This window comes from Ursus americanus, chromosome 13 (genome assembly GCF_024610735.1).
Source record: "Ursus americanus isolate L20-20 chromosome 13, mUrsAme1.1.p, whole genome shotgun sequence".
Lineage (NCBI taxonomy): Eukaryota > Metazoa > Chordata > Mammalia > Carnivora > Ursidae > Ursus > Ursus americanus.
The window spans coordinates 65,240,324-65,259,344 of record NC_142139.1 but is presented as its reverse complement, the minus strand read 5'-3'; the positions used below and the strand labels follow the sequence as shown (position 1 = coordinate 65,259,344).

At 50.6% G+C, this 19,021-nt stretch overlaps 1 protein-coding gene across 1 annotated transcript in view; it reads left to right on the top strand.

Annotated features, from left to right (window-relative positions):
- LOC123777422 (L-gulonolactone oxidase) overlaps positions 1 to 15,060 on the top strand; it is a 31,208-nt gene extending 16,148 nt beyond the window's left edge. The window contains exons 7-12 of the mRNA XM_087866606.1: positions 5,453 to 5,560; positions 6,500 to 6,576; positions 10,562 to 10,711; positions 11,575 to 11,739; positions 13,435 to 13,525; positions 14,284 to 15,060. Coding sequence (XP_087722732.1) covers positions 5,453 to 5,560; positions 6,500 to 6,576; positions 10,562 to 10,711; positions 11,575 to 11,739; positions 13,435 to 13,525; positions 14,284 to 14,412 — 720 coding nt within the window. The 3' untranslated portion in view covers positions 14,413 to 15,060. The remainder of the gene's footprint in view (positions 1 to 5,452; positions 5,561 to 6,499; positions 6,577 to 10,561; positions 10,712 to 11,574; positions 11,740 to 13,434; positions 13,526 to 14,283) is intronic.
- The last annotated feature ends 3,961 nt before the right edge of the window (positions 15,061 to 19,021 follow it).

Sequence of the window (19,021 nt, the reverse complement as noted above, 5' to 3'; positions counted from 1 at the left end):
AGAGCAGCGCCTGGGTGCAAAGCTGTCCCCCCACTTGCTCACCACACCCTGGAGGCAAGAGTTACGTCCCACATTACTGTTTCTCTCCGTTGGAGCACCTGGTGAAGTGCTTGGGCCTTACCCACAAGGAGAGGCCTGAGCCCCGTGGGAACACTCCCACGGCTCCCACATAGACCCCAGCTCACCCCGAGAGGGCTCCTGGAGCAGGTGTCTGTGAGGCAGCAAGCCCTCTGTGGGTCTCCCCCTTTCTGTGAACCCATGGCTGCCGCTCTCCCCGCAGGGCTGCAGAGCCAGCCTGGCTCTCTGAGAGGCCCATCATCAGGGCCATCAAACCTGCCCACAGCCTTCCCCACACTCACAGGCCAGAAACAAGGGCTGCCACGGAGGGTCGGTGGCATTTGCAGCCCTGTGGTTTATTCCAAGGGGGTGTGTGTGCAATCAGTGGCTCCATACTCAGTTTGCTTTTGCTCTCTCCGCTCAAAGAAGCCTTTAAAGGACACCTTTAAGAGGCTTTGAGTACTCAGGAGGAAGAGCTAAGTGGATATGGAAAGCCACACAACACGGGCCTTCCTCCCCTCAAAGGAAAGAAACCCATGGAAGAGGAGGAAGGATCAGAAAATCATCATTAGAAACTTCTCATCCTTGCTCAGCCTCAGATGTTTTCCCTCTAATCTAAAAGGAGCAATAATTGGATGTAACCTTCAGGAGGCATGAAGTTTTTGAGAACCAACAGGAAGACAGGGCACCCTCCCGTTCAGACACTGGTACCTGCTCCTGGTTTCCAGCCATTCAGGTTCCCGGGAAGCTGCCCCACCTCCATTCGGGTGGCAAACTCCCTGAGTGTTTGCCTCTATGTCTGGGCCACTCCCAGAGGCTCGCGGCTCCCCGGCATCATGTCCTCTCTGACCGCGGGCTTGTCGCTGATGGCCAAGCCCTCCAGGCTGTCTGGCCCTGAGTTACAGGGGGAGCATTTGAGAGTAGGAGCGCAGGAAGCCAGGACAAAGGAGAATGACAGCCGCTTCTGGCGCATAAAGCTGGGTTTGAAGCTCTGGCTGCGCCACCGTTTTCCCTTCCCTTACGTCTTTCCTTCCCTCTTCTCCTCCTTCCTGCCTTCCATCCAGCACGTGCTCACTAAACACCTACCATGGGTCTTCCAGCCTTGAACTTTGGAAGAGCCCAGGTAGACCCATCATGAGGCGTGTGACGTAGAGGTTGGGAATCTTCTCCAAGTCACACCACCAGGTTTGAAGCCCGGTGTCTCCACTCACGCTGTATGAGTCTGGGGAAGTCTCCTCACTTCCCTGAGCTTGGATTCCTCACCTGCATGGTGGGGAAGAGTGCTCCAGTGTCCGCACAGGCTGCTGTCAGGACGCAAGGAAACACAGAAGGTGGACCCTCTGCTCTTGCTTTCCTTTAGAGTCTCAGAGAGAGGAGCCCCCGGCGCCTCTTCTCTCTGACTTTACTCGCAGGGACTATTACTTACTGACACAGGCTGTGTGGGTAGATCCCAGAATCCGAGCTTGGGGTGCTGGTCACTCTGCTTTGCTCATGGACATTGTCACCACTTCTTGAAATGTTCCCCCTCCGTCTTGCTGCTCAGTGATTCCTTTCTGGAGGGCAGGGATTTTATCTGCGGCCTCCTGTACCCCAACATCCACAAAACACATGGCCATGCTCAATACAAGGCAACTTAAGGTCAGTTAACCAGCAATTTATTAAAAATCCATCCTTCCTGGGATTTTCCCCATCTCCTTCCACCCATGCTGTGTGGTGGTCCGTCTCAGATACGAGTCTGTGCTTCCCATTACTGATTCTCCTCAGTACATTACAGCATGATTTCTGAACGCTGCTCAAAGCTATGTGAGGGGAAACGGTCATTCCTGGGCCCCAGGGAGAGTTGGAATCAGTGTTTCTAGATGCTGGGAGGTGGGGGGGTATGTTGGCTCGTCCAGTTTTGTGGTGCCAAGAAAGGGGCAGCCTTCTCAGCTTTTCTGGCAAAGTCTCAGCATTTTAGACGCTTGCCATTTGGTCGGTATGGAATCACAACCAGTTAGAAGGCGTGAAGGTTTTAGAAATTGTTGTCAACCTTTTTGCCCTTTATGCCGCCCAAAGCTTAATGAGATGTGATGAGGACAGCTGGCTGCCACAGACCCCAGGAAGCAGGACTGGTCCTAGTTCTATCGCCAACCTGGTCGTCAGCATCCAGATGCTAGCCACTCCCTGGGGTAACTGTCCACTGAGGCTGAGGACCCCCCCCACCCCTTGTCAACTCAAAGCCCTCTGCTCACAAGCCTGATAGCCAGTTCCCAAAAGCCAACTCCACAGTGCCACAACATCTAAATCGGGGTGGACAGAACCCTCTAGAACCCTTCATGTCAATAGTGTGCCAAGGAAGAGATTCCTGTGGAACCCAAATGGTTGTGGTAGTGCTCCCAGAAAACACAGGTTAGAGCAAGGAAGTCCATGATCCTAGGGACCATCCTTCTCCAGTTAGGATGGTTTGTGGGTCCTGAAGGAGAGAGTTTAAGTTACAGTTGGGGGGGGGGTGTCACTGTTCCACCACCATTCGGCAACCATTTGGTGCATAGTTAGGGCCACAGAAAGTCCAGAGCTTGATTATGCATGGTTCATGCCTCTAGAAGCTTAGAAGTGTGTGTGTGTGTGTGTGTGTGTGTGTGTGTGTGTGTGTGTGTGTGTGTATAAGATACGCCTTGTTCTCTCATGCAGGGAGGAAAACAAATGGCTGGTGTCAGGAGAGAGGCACAAAGTGTAATAGGGGGGTTGATTCTCATCACCCCACTCTATGTAGGAAGCTAGATTCCGGCACCAGAGCTGAGAAGGGTGCCATTACATTTACTACTGGCATTCTGGACAATAGAGTTGGATGGTCTGGGATGCCAACCATGAGGAGATGGGGGTTTTTCTCCTTTCCAGTGTCCTAGCCCCATCCTCCAGGCCAAGCCAGCAGGCTGTGCTCTTGGATCCCCCAGGGGAAAATCAGCTCGGCCCAGAGGCTTCCCATGTGAGAGTCCTGTGGACCATGGGCCCATCCCTCTGTCAGGATGGAAGTGATAGTGACAGGGGTCTTGGGATTTCATCCTGAACTTTTCCTGGGCCTTCAGCACAGCAGGAAAAGCCTTCCTCCTCAAATAAGGAGTGATAGGGTACTCCAGCATTTTCTGTGCAAGGCCTTGTGCCAGCAGCTCTAAGTCAAGGGATTGAGAAAGTACAGCCCGCAGGTAAAAGTTTGTCTCGCTGCCTGTTTTTGTAAATAAAGTTTTATTGGCACACAGCCACGCTCATTGTTAATGTATTGTCTGGCTGCTTTCACGCTACGGTGGCAGAGTTTAATAGTTGCAACAGAGACCATATGGCCCCCAAGGCCTAAAATATTTCCTGTCTGGTTCTTCATAAAACATTTTGCTGATCTCTGCTCTAGCAGGGGGAACCAAAGCTGGATGAGATAGTCCCTGACCTATAAGAGAATGTTGCCCAATTTCAGAGACAGATGGATGCTTCAGTAACTACAATATAATTCTGGGATGGATGCAATATATGTAGAAGCCACTCAGGATGGGAGGAGATGGCTTTATGAGGAGCATTTGAATTATACAAATCTCAGCTCAGATAAGTCAACTTCAGGTGCGCAATGGCCAGTTGTGGCCAGTAACTGTTATATCAGACAGTGTTTGTGGACAGAGATCTGGACGCTGAACAAAGTTGTGTGGGTTTTATTCTGTAGGAAATAGAGAGCTGCTGGGGCTTCTGAGCTGTGCTTTGGATGTTCTCTGGAGATGTTGTCTGGAGAGATGAGAAAGGGGGGATATTATGAGGGCCAGTGCAAGAGTATGGGTGACAGCTAAGAAGGGCATGGGCTATATCACAGCAGCAGCAGTGGGTCACAGGAGAAGGCTGGGGAGACATTTGCAGAGTACAACAGGGGACCAACAGCTTGGGGCTGGGGTGGAGTGGGGGAGGGTTAGGAGGAAAGCCACATTACTTGAATGCAACAATCGTCCACCCATCCTTGTATCCCTGGCTCTACCATGCACTGCTTGTGAGTCAGGGGGCCTCCCTGACAGTCATGACAAAGACCCAGAATTCCAAAGTTCCACTGCCCTCAGACACTCCAGACTTAAGTTCTAGATGGGTTCATCTCAGTGCTTCATCTTGACTTCACCTTCCTGATCAGATGTGGCCATCCTCCCTCAAGCTCACCAACCTCTTTAGACACTGTATTAACCCATGATTCGATACAGCCTTTTATCTGTACTGGGTACCAAATTCCCCACAGTGTGCTTGGTCAGGAAGTTTTTTTTTCCTGACACTCTGTCCTCCCTCACTCAAATGTTGAGTTTACACAGCTTATAGAGTGCTTTTAAATCCATGATTTCCTCTGCTCCTCACAAGATCCCTTGAAGGAGGGAAGGAAACGTATTACTGTCTTCATTCTACAGATGGAGAAATGCTACCCAGAGGCCTCAAAGCTTTCTGGAAGTCACAGCTAGGGACTTTGGGGAATAGGACTGGTTGGTGTGCGTGTGCTAGCATTGATCAAATCCAGAACCAAACTGTTACTTGGCCACATGCCACATGGCAGTCACTGTACCTGGGAGCTTTGACATAGGTTATGTCATTTCATTGCACAAATGCTCACATGTTATTGATAGGAAAGCCAAAGCTCAGGGTACATGGCTCCTCCAAGGTCATGCAGACTGTAAGCTACAGACCAGGACTCAAGTCCAGAATTTACTCCAAGACCAGTGTACTTTTCCTCAACCTCCCAGCTCCCTGTCAAATGCCCAGTCTGTCTACCCTTGTCTCAGAAATTGTCCTCTATCTGCCCGATGGGTTTTAGGAAGACATGATCTGCTCTCTGATGTCATCTCCAGGAGTACAATGATGAGTCACATTACGGCGAGATTCTTCTGTTCATTTTATTAAGGACCCATGATGTGAGGGGCGTTATGGGGATAAAGGATAATGGTGATGACAATGTAAGGGTAGCAGCAGCAGCAGCTTACACCTGTACAGTGCTTACCATATTTGTGACACCATCGTAAGCACTCTCGAGGCATTAATGCATTTCATCTTCATACCAGTCCCAACATGGGTATTGTTATTAGTCCCATTTTATGGATGAAGAACTTGAGGCACAGGGAATTAGGTGCCTTGCCCAAACTCATATAACTAGGAATTGTTCAAGCCAGGACAAATAAGAAATCATTTCTATCCTGTGAGCTGCTTGGGGAAGTCAACATGCAAAAGGAACATTTTAATGTCCAATGAATTACAAGCCACATTCCATGTCATCTGACAATGTTAGGGCAATTTTAAGTATTTCCTTTTGATGGGGAGAAACTGAGGCACCCCCAGGCCCTGACTCCCAGTACTTCCCCACCATCATCCTGTAACCAACACAGTCTTCCCTTTTTCCTTCTGCCGAGGTCAGGTCCTGAACAACCTGGACAGCCACCTGAAGAAATCCGAGTATTTCCGCTTCCTCTGGTTCCCACACAGCGAGAACGTCAGCGTCATCTACCAGGACCACACCAACAAGGTAGCAACAGCACCATTCCTTCCCACCCTCACACACAGCCTGCAGTCCCCAGGGAAGCTGACATTTGTCATTGTGCTGATGATCAGTGAGGTGTGAGAGGGAAAGCAAGAGTGGGCATCACTGAGCATGAGGACAGAAGCAGAAAAGGCGGGAGGGTGGAAGGAGGAAGGAAAGTTGGTCCCATAAGGGTCCAGGTGACCACAGTAGGGATGTGTAGGAGTGAGGTCAAGGGACAGCCTAGATGAGGGAGAGGGGAGCGGAAGTGTTGGCAGAACAGGATAGGATAAGATAGAGTACAAGGCAGCTGGGCTATACCTGGACGAACCACCTAATACACCCCCACCTTCCCTCCGACAGCCCCGTCTTTCCCACCCCCAACTGGACAGGTGAAGGAATCAAGTTTTGTCTTTCCCCCATGTCCTTAGCAAATGGGCTGCTTCTCAGCAAAGCACAAAGCCATCACTTAGGATGAACATTCACGGGACAAGTCAAGGAAAAGCAATGACACTCATTGTATGTTAGGGGCTGGCATAGGTTTCATAAATGGGGATCGCTGGACACCTGCTTCACGGGCTCAGAAGACAAGGGACAAATGCACATCTTTGTCTTGTGCAAAATATGTACATGCATAAATACACATGAAATGAAAGGGGCAGGAGATTTGGCTGTGTCACCGAGTGAGGCTTTCAATTGTCCTGGTAGGTGGGTCACCCCTCCCCCCCACACACACACACATGTGCAGCCACTCCTGGGACACATCTCTAAGGGGCACTGTGATGCATAGGTCAGAAAGCAGCCACTGAACTCTACTCCAGAAACCAGTACTGCTCTGTACGTTAACTAAAATTTAAATGTACATGTGTATGTATATATATATGTCTATGTATATGAAAGCAGCTGAGATCTGGCCCTGAACTGATCACGGATTTTTCTTCCCAGCCCCCCTCCTCTTCTGCCAACTGGTTTTGGGACTATGCCGTCGGATTCTATTTACTGGAGTTCCTGCTCTGGATCAGGTAGGAATGCAAGGTTACCTTCTTCCAGCATCTGCTATATGCTGTTGAGGATGTGGTCCCTGAGAAGAGTAACACCCTGGCCTTTATGCATGTGAATTGGGTCTGTCTCCTGGGTCTAGAGCAGTGATTTCTAACTCTGCCTGTACATTCAAATCCCCTGAGGAGCTTTTTTAGAAGGACCAATGCCCAGGCTCTACTCTCTGGCTCCCAGGTGATATGTACATCTTCACATATTGTCCTGTTTTCTACCTCCTTCCCAGCCTAAGATCTCTGTTCATGCTCAGGCCCCATGTCTGCCAGTGGAACTCTGAGTGGTGGGGAAGGTTTCACAGGGCCTTGAATGGTAACTTTGCATCCAGCCAAGACATGGAATGGCATCATGTAATTTTTTTGAAGTATTTTATACATGCAAAATAATACAGAAAACAAAGTATAAGGAATAATGGAATAAGCACCCACGTGGTGACCACCAGCTTAAGAAATGACACAACTTGAGTACAACTGGCATGTCCTTTGTGAAATCCCAAATCACAGCTTCCAAGGGGTTACCAAGAAGTAATCACTACCCTGAACTGTATGCTTACCAGTCCCTTGCTTTTATTTACACTTTAGTTATATGAATCCTGAAATAATAAATTTGGTAATTCAGTGTTGATAGTGATAATTACCCATGTTGATATGGATAGCTGTAATTACTTGTTTTTCACTGTGGGCATTTATCAGGATGTGTTTATCCATACTAAGATATTTGGGTGGTTTCTAGGATTTTTTTTTTTTCCGTACTGCTGTGAGCATTCTCAACCATTGCTCCTGGTGCATTTTTATTTTTGTCCTGAGTGGAGTTTGTCATGAGTGGACTACTCCTGAGTGGAATTCCTTGGCCATCGAGTATGAGTATCTTCAGTGTCCCCAGATCCAATTGTTCTCCCAAGTGGTTATGCCAAGGTACCTCGCTGGGCACTGTCAGATTCTCTGTGCTGCGCCAGCCGGTCAAAATCGGAATTGTCAGGCTTTTACACTTTCATGTGGCATGAATTAAATAGTATCTTACTTTGGTCTGAATTCTTATTTCCATGCTTACCCGTAAGGGTGCACCATTTTTCATTTTATTGATCCTTCGGACTTCTCCCCTCTGAAGCACCTCTTTATGTATTTTGCCCTTTTTAAAATTTGAGTGGGTATTTTTTTCTTACTGTTCTGTAGGGTTTTACTGATATATTTTGGGCACTCACTTTTTGTGTTGCAACGTCTCCCTGTTTGTGTTGTCTTTCACTTTTGTGGCTTTTTTTTTTTTTTGACGTGTAGACGTATTTAATGTTAATATAGTGAAATTTGGCCATCTCTTCCTTTACCTTGGGGACTTCCGTGTCTTGTCAAGAAATCCTTCCCTACCAAAAGGTCAGAAAAGCCCATCAAGGGTGGCACTGACGACAGGCCCTGTGGAACTAGCTGGAATTCCTGTCAGTCCTGGACGCGGCTGAGACCTTCAGCACCATAGGCCTGCATCCGGGCATCTGGGGAAGAGTTGGCCCTCCCCAGGGTAGGGGAGCTACAGGTGGCATCAGATGGGACCCACGCTGGGGTGACTAACCACCTGGAAGGTGTTAGGAGAGTGAAATGCAAGCTGGGACTCATCTGAGCAGGGAAGGGACAGGGAGCCGGGAGGAAGCGTGCCAGGGGGCTACTGCACCAGCAGATTATGGCTGGCAGTGAGTGGAACATGCCCGGTCAGGCTCGCTCTCCACCTTCCATCACAGCCTCTCGGCAGCTTATGTGTGTGTGTCTGCGGAGCCCAAGCCCAGTGAGCACCCAGGTAAATTGGGCTCTAAATCACTGCTGCCCTTTCTGGCCTGAGTGGACGCTCTGTGAGAGCTCCGCAGCCTCGGAGTTCAGCCCACGTGGCTCTGGCTTAGCTGCTTCTGGAAACCGCGTCCACCTGGCTCGCCCCTGCAGCTCGGCGGAGCTCACTAAGCTGCATGCCCTAAGGTGCGGGAATGAAGAGTGAATAACAGATTATACCTGGTGGTTTAATGGCTGCTTCACAGTAAGACTCAATGTGTCCCTGTGTCCCTGTGTCCCTGCAAGGGCAGGGACCCTGTCTGTCCCATCACACTCGGTCCCCAGTGCCCCGAACAGTGCCTGGTACCTAGGAGTGGCTTCTGGAGATCTGTGTAAGAAACGCCAAATGAAAAACCTGGTGCCTGTCTCTGAGGAGTTCAGTGGTGGTCCCCTGTAGGAGTGATGGTGGTGGCCAGAGCTGACCAGGACAGAAAGGCAGGCTGTCCGTTGGGAACAGGCCCCTGGAGGGTGAGCCAGGGCCAAGGCCAAGCTCAGCAACTCTGGTTAGAAGAGCCCTGTGCCCAGGGGCCAGCGAAAGCCCCACTGCAGCCAGCTGGCCTCTGAGACACCAGAGAGCATCTGCCTTGAAACAGATGACATCCTTCTCCCTGCACCCCACCCCTGCGGCAGGTACCCAGGTACCCCTTCTGAGTCCCAGGAAACTGGGCATCTTGGGACCATGGGAGCAGCATGAGCTGTGGATTCAGGGGGACCTGGACTCTGATCCTCACCTCTTCATTTTCCTGCTGTGTGACTCTGGGTAAATCGCTCAGCCTCTCTGAGCTGTAGTTTACCCATATATAAAGTAGAGCTGCTAGCAACAGTTGGGTTGTTTGGAGGATTCAATGTCAAGTCTGCTTGAAAGGTGTTTACTAGACCTCACTTCCCTCTCTTCTCACTACGGCTTCTGTGCCGCACCCAAGTGGCAGGATGCAAGGCCCTGAATCTGCTGTTACCTGTAACCCCCACCAGGTGCTCTGAGCAGCTGGGATGGATTTTTGACAGACAGTGAGACGGCAGGGATGTGACAAGGGACAGGCGTCTGGGAGGGTGCCTCTAAGCAGAGGCCAATGTGGGCAGGGAGAAGCCAGACCAAGCCATGTTACCAGGCGTCTAGAGTGACTCCAGGAGAGGCACGAGCCACCACTGATGCGATTAGAGCCAGTTCAACTCGGAGGAGCCCGAGCTGGCGGGAACTGGGTTCATGAATGGGATGACCAGACAGGTCCCTGCAACCAGCCTCAGGACCTGTGTCCCCTTTGGGTATATATCTAAAAGAATTGAAAGCAGCGACTCAAAGAGATAATTTGCACGCCCATATTCATAGCAGCGTTATGCATAATAGCCAAAAGGTGGAGGCCGCCCACATGTCCGATGGATAAATGGATAGACGAAATGTGGTCTGTACTTACCATGGCATATTATTCGTCCTTAAAAAGGAAGGAGGTTCTGACAGAGGCTACAACATGGATGAACCTTGAGGACAAGATGCTGAGGGAAAGAAGCCAGTCACAGAAGACAAATACTGTAGGAATGCACTTCTGGGAGGTGCCTGGAGCAGTCAGATTCATGGAGACAGGAAGCAGCATGGGGGCTGCCAGGGGCTGGGGGAGGGGCAGTGGGGAGTTGTTCTCAGGGGACAGAGTGGCAGCTCCGCAAGATGCCGGAGACTCACTCCACAACAACGTGAATACACTTAGCACTGCTAAACTTCATACTTAAACACGGCTACGAGGGTGAATTTGATGTTATGTATTTTTTACCACAATAAGAATGAAAACAACCCAAACACTGAAAACAAGCTAGTCCTGGGTAGTGGAGTAGGAGCATGCTGGTGGGCTCCCCAGAAGGGGCTTCTGGCAGGGGTGGGAGGGGGAGACCATGCTTTGTAAGCGCACCTCGGGGGCTCGCTAAATGCTGAATAACAGGATTATTTTTTTAAAGATTTTATTTATTTGTCAGAGAGCACAAGCAGGGGGCGGGGGAGAGGGAGAAGCTGGCTCCCTGCTGAGCGGGGAGCCCAACACGGGGCTCAATCCCAGGACCTGGGATCATGACCTGAGCCGAAGGCAGATGCTGAACCGAGCGAGCCACGTGGGGGCCCCGATCATATGATCATGAATTGCCCTCTGCGCTGCCCCTCCAGCTCCTTCCTGCCGGGCCTCGTGGGCTGGATCAACCGCTTCTTCTTCTGGCTCCTGTTCACCAGGAAGAAGGAGAGCAGCGACCTCAGCCACAGGATCTTCACCTACGAGTGCCGCTTCAAGCAGCACGTCCAGGACTGGGCCATCCCCAGGTAGGGGCTGTGCGGGCCAGCTGCGGGGTCCGGGTCCTCGCGCAGCCCCGGCACACACACTGCCAGCCAGGTTCCCGGTCCCGCCCGTTCGTAGGGGGCACCCTGGAGGCCGAGTCCCCTCTTGGCACCCTTGGGCCCAGCTCTTCTGCCTCTGAGGGCACAGCAGCCACGGAGTCCCCTCTGCTCTCCTGTCAGTCCCTCCCCAGCCCTGAGGTGGGTCACAGCATGTGGGCGTGGACTGTGGGCCTTCCTGCCTAGCTTGTTTTTTGGAAAGACTGTCCCCTGCATTCCATCTGTCGGGGGAGCAGAGCCCACCTAGCATGCCAGGGGCAGGTGCTCTGCCTTGGGAGAGATGCCTGGTGAAGACCGAGGCTATGTCTGTAGCCCTGGACCTCATTACAGCTTTCTCTTGGAAGTGTCCCCTCTCTTTGTCTCTCTCCAGGAAAAGGGGGTGATGGTGCCCAGGGCTTAGGGGTTGCCCCTGGCACTGTGTTCAAGGGCTGGGACACTGCTGTACTGGGGGGATATTAGAGCAAGTGGAAGTATTAGAATCAGACTGGCTTTGCTCTGTCAGAAAAGGAAGAGGCCGGGGGTGTGGGACAGCTGCGGCCAGACACCCGAGGGGAGCCCAGACTGGGCGGGGGCCAGGGCTAAACCAGGAGCCGGAGTAGCCCCCCATGAGGCACATTCACAGGCTCCCCTTCTGTGAGAAGGACTTTGAGAGGAGCCACCAGCCTGGACTGCCTCTGGCACTGGGAGCTCCCATCCCTGGGCGCGGGCTGGGGGGCCGTGCAGAACCCTGTGTGAGGGCTCCGGAGACCCTTCCCCGAGGTCTGGGTTCTGTCCCCCCCGGCCGAGTGCAGAGAGAAGACCAAGGAGGCCCTGCTGGAACTGAAGGCCATGCTGGAGGCGCACCCCAAGATGGTGGCCCACTACCCCGTGGAGGTCCGCTTCACCCGCGGGGATGACATCCTGCTGAGCCCCTGCTTCCAGAGGGACAGCTGCTACATGAACATCATCATGTACAGGTGACCGGCTCACTGCGAGCGGTGGGCTGGGGTGGGGTGCGGGAGGCGGCCCCTCCGCTTTGCAAGGACCCCTCTCGTCACCCATCTTTCAAGGCCAGTTCAAATGCCGCCTTCTCTAGGGAGACTTCTTTGGTCCTGGAAGCAGGAAAAAAAATATCTCCCCTTTGGGTTTCTACACCTGTAGTATGTGAATTACGTGAATGACAATATTATGGTAATGCGATAATTAATATTAATTAATAGCTAATGTGACTACGAATAGCTACCATTTGTGAGACAGATGCTATGCAGTGGCGAAGGCGTGCTCTCTCGTGTGCCTACTCTGGTCGATGGCTCTGAGAGCCTAGAACGCTGTGTTGAGAAGGATTCTGAGACCAGGTTTAGGTTAAGCAGAAAAGAGGATCACGCTGCTTTCGAGCTGTCTGCCTGGGTGCCTTGGCCATCCTGACCCTCTGCACCAGGCGCTGTGCAGTGCCGTACGCTCACGGAGGCATTATCTTTTTTCTAGTAAGTGATACGTAGCAGTCTCCAGGATTACAGACAGGCACGTTGAAGAAGTTCATCTCTTAAAAAAATGTCCTTGTAAAATGTGCCTCTTCTTCCCACCTCTCGTTGACAATAACCCTCCTCTGACTTTGCAAAAGAAAAACATACCTCTTGCCCAGCTCGAATCTTACTATGGTGTATTTCTCTAGCTTGTAAAAACCCCAAACCTTGAGGATGCCGAAGGGACAATTAAGGAATGCACTGTTCAGAAAGGTGTCCCAAAGATGGGAGGCAGCTTCTCTCACGCAGGGACAGACTCCTGGCAAGGCTCAGACCCTGTCTATCTGTCCCTCTGTCTGTCTTCTCCCTACCTATGAATGCAAATCAGTAGTGAAAAAGTTGCCATGTGTATGCATCATGTTTATTTGAATTTTTGACTTCCACTTTTTCTGTCTGTAAGTCTGACTTGGCTGGCAGTGAGGACTGACCAACTAGGTGATATGCCATGCTTGCCATACATCAAATGAGGGGATTCAGAGATTCCTAGGCTTTGTCAAAAAGACGGCATATTTAGGGGCGCCTGGGTGGCTCAGTCAGTTAAGTGTCTGACTCTTGATTTTGGCTCAGGTCATGATCTCAGGATTGATGAGATCCAGCCCCACATCAGGCTCCGTGCTCAGTGAGTCTGCTTGAGATTTTCTCTCCTCTCCCTCTCCCTCTCTCTGCCCTTCCCCCGTTCACTCTCTTACTCTCAAATAAATAAGGAAATCTAGACAGGAAGGAAAGAAGGAAGGAAGGAAGGAAGGAAGGAAGGAAGGAAGGAAGGAAGGAAGGAAGGAAGGAAGGAAGGAAGGAAGGAAGGAAATAAAAGAAAGAAGAATGCCATGGCATTAAAAAAAAGATGGCATGTTTATATGCCATAAAGATGTGTGCATGTGTGTGCATATTTAAACTCGTGATACTTTTCAGAGGCCAGCTATAAAATATGTGAGAGGAAGCAACCCTTTATGAAATCCCTCTGGTGATGAGCAATGAGCAAAAACCCTGAGGTTGCGCGATCTCTGCAGTCCATGTCGTGCGGACAGAGCCACCGACTTGATCTTCGTACCACACGCCACGTGCTGGGCATGGCACGGAGAAGGTGCCACGTCACTGGGGTGGGATTCTCAGGGCAGGGACAGGGCCTCACCTCCTTCTGCTCCCCACCAGGCCCTATGGCAAGGACGTGCCCAGGCTGGACTACTGGCTGACCTACGAGACCATCATGAAGAAGGTCGGGGGTAGGCCCCACTGGGCCAAGGTAGGGTTTGCCAGTGAGAGGCTTGCAGGGCCATTGGCCGGGCAGCTGCTGTGAGCTGGGGGCTCCCCAGAGGGCTCCTCTCTTCCCTGGTCCTTTGCCTGCCCAAGGCTCAGAAGTTGGGAACAGGGGCTGAGCGAGTCACAGGAAGGAAGGGTTCCACTGCCTTACGCAGACCCAGCTTCCCCCTGCATCCGTGTTCCAGCTGCTCGGTGATTGTACTCAGTGACAACTCCCTTGGAGTTTTCAGAGACATTTCTCATCTTTCATTGCATTTGATTCCCATAGAAACCCCATGAGCAGGATAAGGCAGGAGTCCATGAGCCCCTTTAACAGATAGGGAACTGAGTCTCTCAGAGGTAACGAGACTTACTAATTAGCAGTAGAATTGGGGCCAGAGCCCTCTCCACTGTCATCCTGTGGGGTGCCACAGGGAGTGGAGAGTTTCATGTTAACACTGTAACACCTCCCTTCTTTAGCTTCCCAGAACTTCCTCTCTCCGGTTTGGGTCTTTACATTATGTGTGCACGCATGCGTGCATGCGTATGCCTGGATGTGTGTGCACACAGGCGTGCGTGCACGGATAGGTATCGGTGCATTTTGTGTGCATGCCTGCATGTGTGGGTGAGTGCACGCATGCGTGTGCCCAGGGATAGGAGTGTCACGTATGCAGACATACAGACTCAGGGTTGCCCATTTGCAGCCCCACTGAGATGCCAGCTCCAGGGAACAAGGCCTGTTGTGTCTGGTTGCTTCCCCAGGCCCACAACTGCACCAGGAAGGACTTTGAGAAAATGTACCCAGCCTTTTTGAAGTTCTGTGCCATCCGAGAAAAGCTGGACCCCACCGGGATGTTCCTGAATGCGTATCTGGAGAAGGTGTTCTACTGAAGCAGAAACAGAAAATAGATTGAGCCCACCCCATCTCATCCTTCAGGCCCACCTCCAGTGAGGTTGAAGGCTCACCGTCCCACGGGCCTGGTGGGGAGCAGACCTCTCTCTGCGGGCCCTCCGCTGCCGCCCCCACAGCTGCTCCAAACCCCAGCGACGAGCCTGGATCTGGGCAGGGCTCCCTATTCTCCTACTTCCTGTATCCTTATAACAACCCCTTGCAAAGAAGAGCACCCAAGTGTCCATGGACATCATTTACATGCGGCAGTCCCTTTTCCTGAACCTACAATCACCGCAGTGTGTTTTCCCGGGAAATAGAGAAACCCGGAACTGTTAGGTTTGTTTAAGAGGTCGGGGATTCGGTCATTCACGGGTGCCACCTGCTAGCTAGGAGTCTGTAACTTCTGGTCCCCTCGTAACATGTGTTTGGGCACAGTTGTCGTGTGTGCTCTGCGTTCTTACACCCTTGAAGGTTTCTCACATGCTTAGGTGAGTGCCTACCTGCCCTGGGGCTGCCCTCGTCCAGTTTCCGTCTGTCCACCTGACCTCCCATAGCCTGACCTTCAAGCACATCTGTTTCAGGGGATGTTTGGGGAGTGGGCCCCTCCTTGCCTTCTTTTAAATAAAAACCAAGAATTATTCACTCTCTGCCCCGACCTCTTCATCTCCAGGTAATGCTTTGGGAACAAGAGGCTGGGTTTTTTTCCTGGGTTCCCTCCAGAGGTAATGGGGTCTTGGGCCTGCCTAGAAAATGTTCTTCATATTCCTTTTGCAAATGTAGTTTCAGTTGGCCTCTGACCTGTCACCCTTCGTGACCGTTCTTTTGTGAGTATCCACTGCACATCTACTAGGGTGTCAAGTGCTTTGGGGAATTGATGGAACATTTAGACAGATTCCTGGCCAAATTTCATACCTCATAAGAGGATACCATCCATGGTATATAAAGAACTCTTAAAATTCAACAACAACAAAAATGTTGAAATGGGCAAAGGACTTGAGTAAACAAGTCTCCAAAGAAGATACCCAAATGGTCAAGAAGTCCCAGAAAAGATACCCCACATCACGAATCATTTACAAAGTGCAAATAAAACCACAATGAGATAGCACTTCATACCCATGAGGATCATTATTATTTAAAAAATTAAATTAAAAAAACAAGTGTTTGAAGGATGTGGAAAGAGAGGAACTGTTACGTATCACTGGTGGGAACGTAACCCGGCACAGCCACTCTGGAAAACAGTATGGCGGGTCCTCAGAAAATTAAACCTAGAATTACCGCATGACCCAGCAATTCCACTTCTGGGTGTGTGCCCAGAAAAACCGAAGGAGGGACTCGAGGAGAGATTTGTACAGCATGTTCAGAGCAGCATTATTCACAATCGTCAAAGGGTGGAAGCAAGCCAGCTGTGTGCGGATGAACGGGTAAGCGCAATGTGTAATGCCCTCACGGTGGAGCGTTCAAGGCGGAGCCACAGGCTACGGTATGGATGAAACTTGTGGCCACCATGCTAAGCGAAATAAGCCAGTCACAAACACACAAACACTCTATGACCCCACCCAGATGAGGCAACTACCGTAGTCGGATTCATAGGGAGTGGAATGGGGGTTGTGGGGGGTGCTGCTGAGGGAGGGGAAGTGGGGAGCTAGTAGTTACTGGGGACTCAGTCTTGGACAATGAAAAAGTTCTGGAGATGGACGGTGGTAATAGTTGCATGACAATACGGATGTTAAAATGATAAATGTTAAAATGATAAATTTTAGGTTGGAGATTTCTTACTCCAATAAACATGAAGAAATGAATATTCTAGTTCAGGGAAACAAAATTAGTGTGCATATGACATTAAATAGTGCTATCAAGGAGGGTAAGATGAAGTGTTGGGGAAATTGCAAAGCTGTGAAGACCCGGCCAGCCCATCTGGACGAAACTTCCTCAGGGAGGCTCCCTCAGTCGGAAGATCTGAGTCCGTGGCTAGGGAGCAAGACCCAGCCCTTCTGCTGGTCTGATTGTGTCATTCACAGGGTCCAGGGCAAAACAAACATGCCAAGAGGGTGACGCAGTGCATGACACCAAGCGTAGGGTCCTTCTGAGCACCATGGGTAGTGCCCTCCTGGGCCCTCCTCGGAAGTGTGTGTCACAGGTGTGACAGCTCGTTTTATGTTGTCCACTTACTAGACTCTGGTACTGAGTTATTTAATCTAGGAACTGATCTGAAGATGTTTTGTAGGTGTGTTTAATGTCTACAATCAGGTGACTTGACATAAAGGAAATTATCCTCGAAAACGTGGGTGGGCCTTGTGCAATCAGTTGAAAGACTTAAAAGCAAAAATTGAGGTTTCTGGAAGAAAAATGAATTCTGCCTCGAGAGTTTCCAACTGAATTTCAAGACTGTGGGGCTGCCCCACGGATTTCAGGCTTGGGAAAATCACAATAGCCAATTTCTTGAATAGATATGAAATACACCCTGGTTCTGTTTCTCCAGAGGACGCTGACTGATAAACGTAAGGGATGGATAAAGTTACTAAAAAGAAAAGCATAGCAGGAAAAACCCTGAGGCTTTGGAAATCCAATCACTCTCGGGTTCTACAGAGGAGGAAACCAAGGCTCAGAGAGGTGAAGACACTTGTCCAACATCACACAGCAAGTTAGGAAAAAGTGTCTTCAAACCTTTCAACTGAGGAATGGCAGTGCTACATTTTCGAGAATTTGAACTTAATTTCTAAAATCTATGGATGTTGCATTCTATTTCATAATGTAACTGTGTTTTAAACTTTTGAGTAAAATTTTACTTTCCAAATCTTGAAATGACATTTCCACTCTAGGAAAGAGTGGCACGTTTGCTCTGTGGTCTTCTGGCAGCTCACGCTGACCCCAGCAGGAGAAGTACACATTCTGAGGGACACACAGCACAATGTCTTCAGTCTGAAACCTTGAGATTCAGTAAAACTTCCAGTCCTGCAGTGTTAGGGTGAAAGAATGTTCTGGAAATGTACTTATTATTGCAGAACCCAGATGTCTCTTTTGGCTCAAGCTTTTGACAAATCTATTTTACTCTTCCTTGGATTTCAGATGTTTTGATGCCTGAAGGTCATCCTTCCCAAAAATTAACAGTGCAGAATCCTTTCGATATTGAATGCTGTGTCCTGAGGCCATAAATGGGGCTCCTGAGGGCATCACTGATACAGATCCACTTTTTCCTCTCCTTCCTTGATTCCTCCTTGCTACTTCTGTCCCACATTCCCACTGGCTGGCTTCTCTTCTCTCCCAGTGTAAGCCTCAGGTCGCAGGAGCCAGCCCTGCCCCTACGGCAAACACACCCATCTCAGGAAATTGGGAAAATCATGGTGCTGAGGCCTGGAACCTCTGCTCTGGCCCTGGACTTCTAACAGTGGACGGTGACTGCCATCACCATCTAAAGGGACAGATGGAAAGATAAGGAATGGTGTCTCCCCTGGGCCCATGGGAAGCTACATTGCGGTGCAGAATCAGGGCCATGAGGGCTCTCAAGGCTAAATTGGGGTGTGAGCTCAGCAGCCAAAAGAAAAGGTGCAAATCTCCCCCAAGTGGAGTAATTGAACTGTGGGTGGCGTCTCCCTTGGGGCGGCCACCTGGCCCCTCGCCGCACAGGGGAAGGGCTGAGAATCAGAGGGGTCCGGATGAGCTCTGAGAGTCTCAGAAGGATGCGCCTCCTCCCAGAAAGTCTCCCACAATGCAAAGATGTGAGACATTTAAAGGCCCAATATGGATGCCCCCTCGCTTCACTTGCAGCATCTCCGCATGGGGGAAAACCCCAGATTGGCTGAATCAACCTGACCACCTGCATGAACGGGGCCAAGAGGATAGACAAGGGGGTGGGTAGGTAGGGCCAACTCGAGGGAGGGGGCGGCGAAGCCCACTGGCCTGGCTGGTGGAGCTGCAACACAACTGTGGTCCTTCTCTCCAGGTCAGCATCCACTGTCAGCCCCAGAACAGGGACTCATGGCGCCCCCTGGTGGCAGCTGTCCCAACCGAGCCAAGGTACCCAGGCGGAAACAAAGCAGCCCCGCCCTGACGTACACCGCGTGGCCGGCTCCCACTTTGCCACGAGCTTCCTAGAGGCCAGAAACGAAGGGCTCATTAGCCACAGTCTTCCTGCCAGAATTCCCCACATACATCGTGGCCCTGCACCTTGGTGATCTCGTGCCCTGCCTTGGTCTTTGTAGTGTCTCAGGCTAGGATATCTGTCGGGGATGGAGAGACATCCAAGGACCCTCAACAAGGCTACTGTGCAAAGGGGGAAAGAGGATGGACACATGACCTCGGAGTCAGCTTTAGGCTGTTTTTTAAGGTGCTAGCCTAGCACAGTATAAGATTGCATAAAAAGAAGCAACATTTGGATATAGTGGCTTCCAGAATCTAGTGACATAATTAGAAAATAAAAAGTAAATTTAGAAATAAGGATGTGACAGTAATGCGATACATGATTTACCATGATGATTTTAGCAAACGCCTTCTGAAGCCATGCCCCTAATTAATATATGTCATTAAGTGACTCATACTAACTTTATTCTGAATGTCTTTGGGAGCAATATGAAAATACCAGCTTCTTTGATGAGCTAAGCCTTGGAGTGT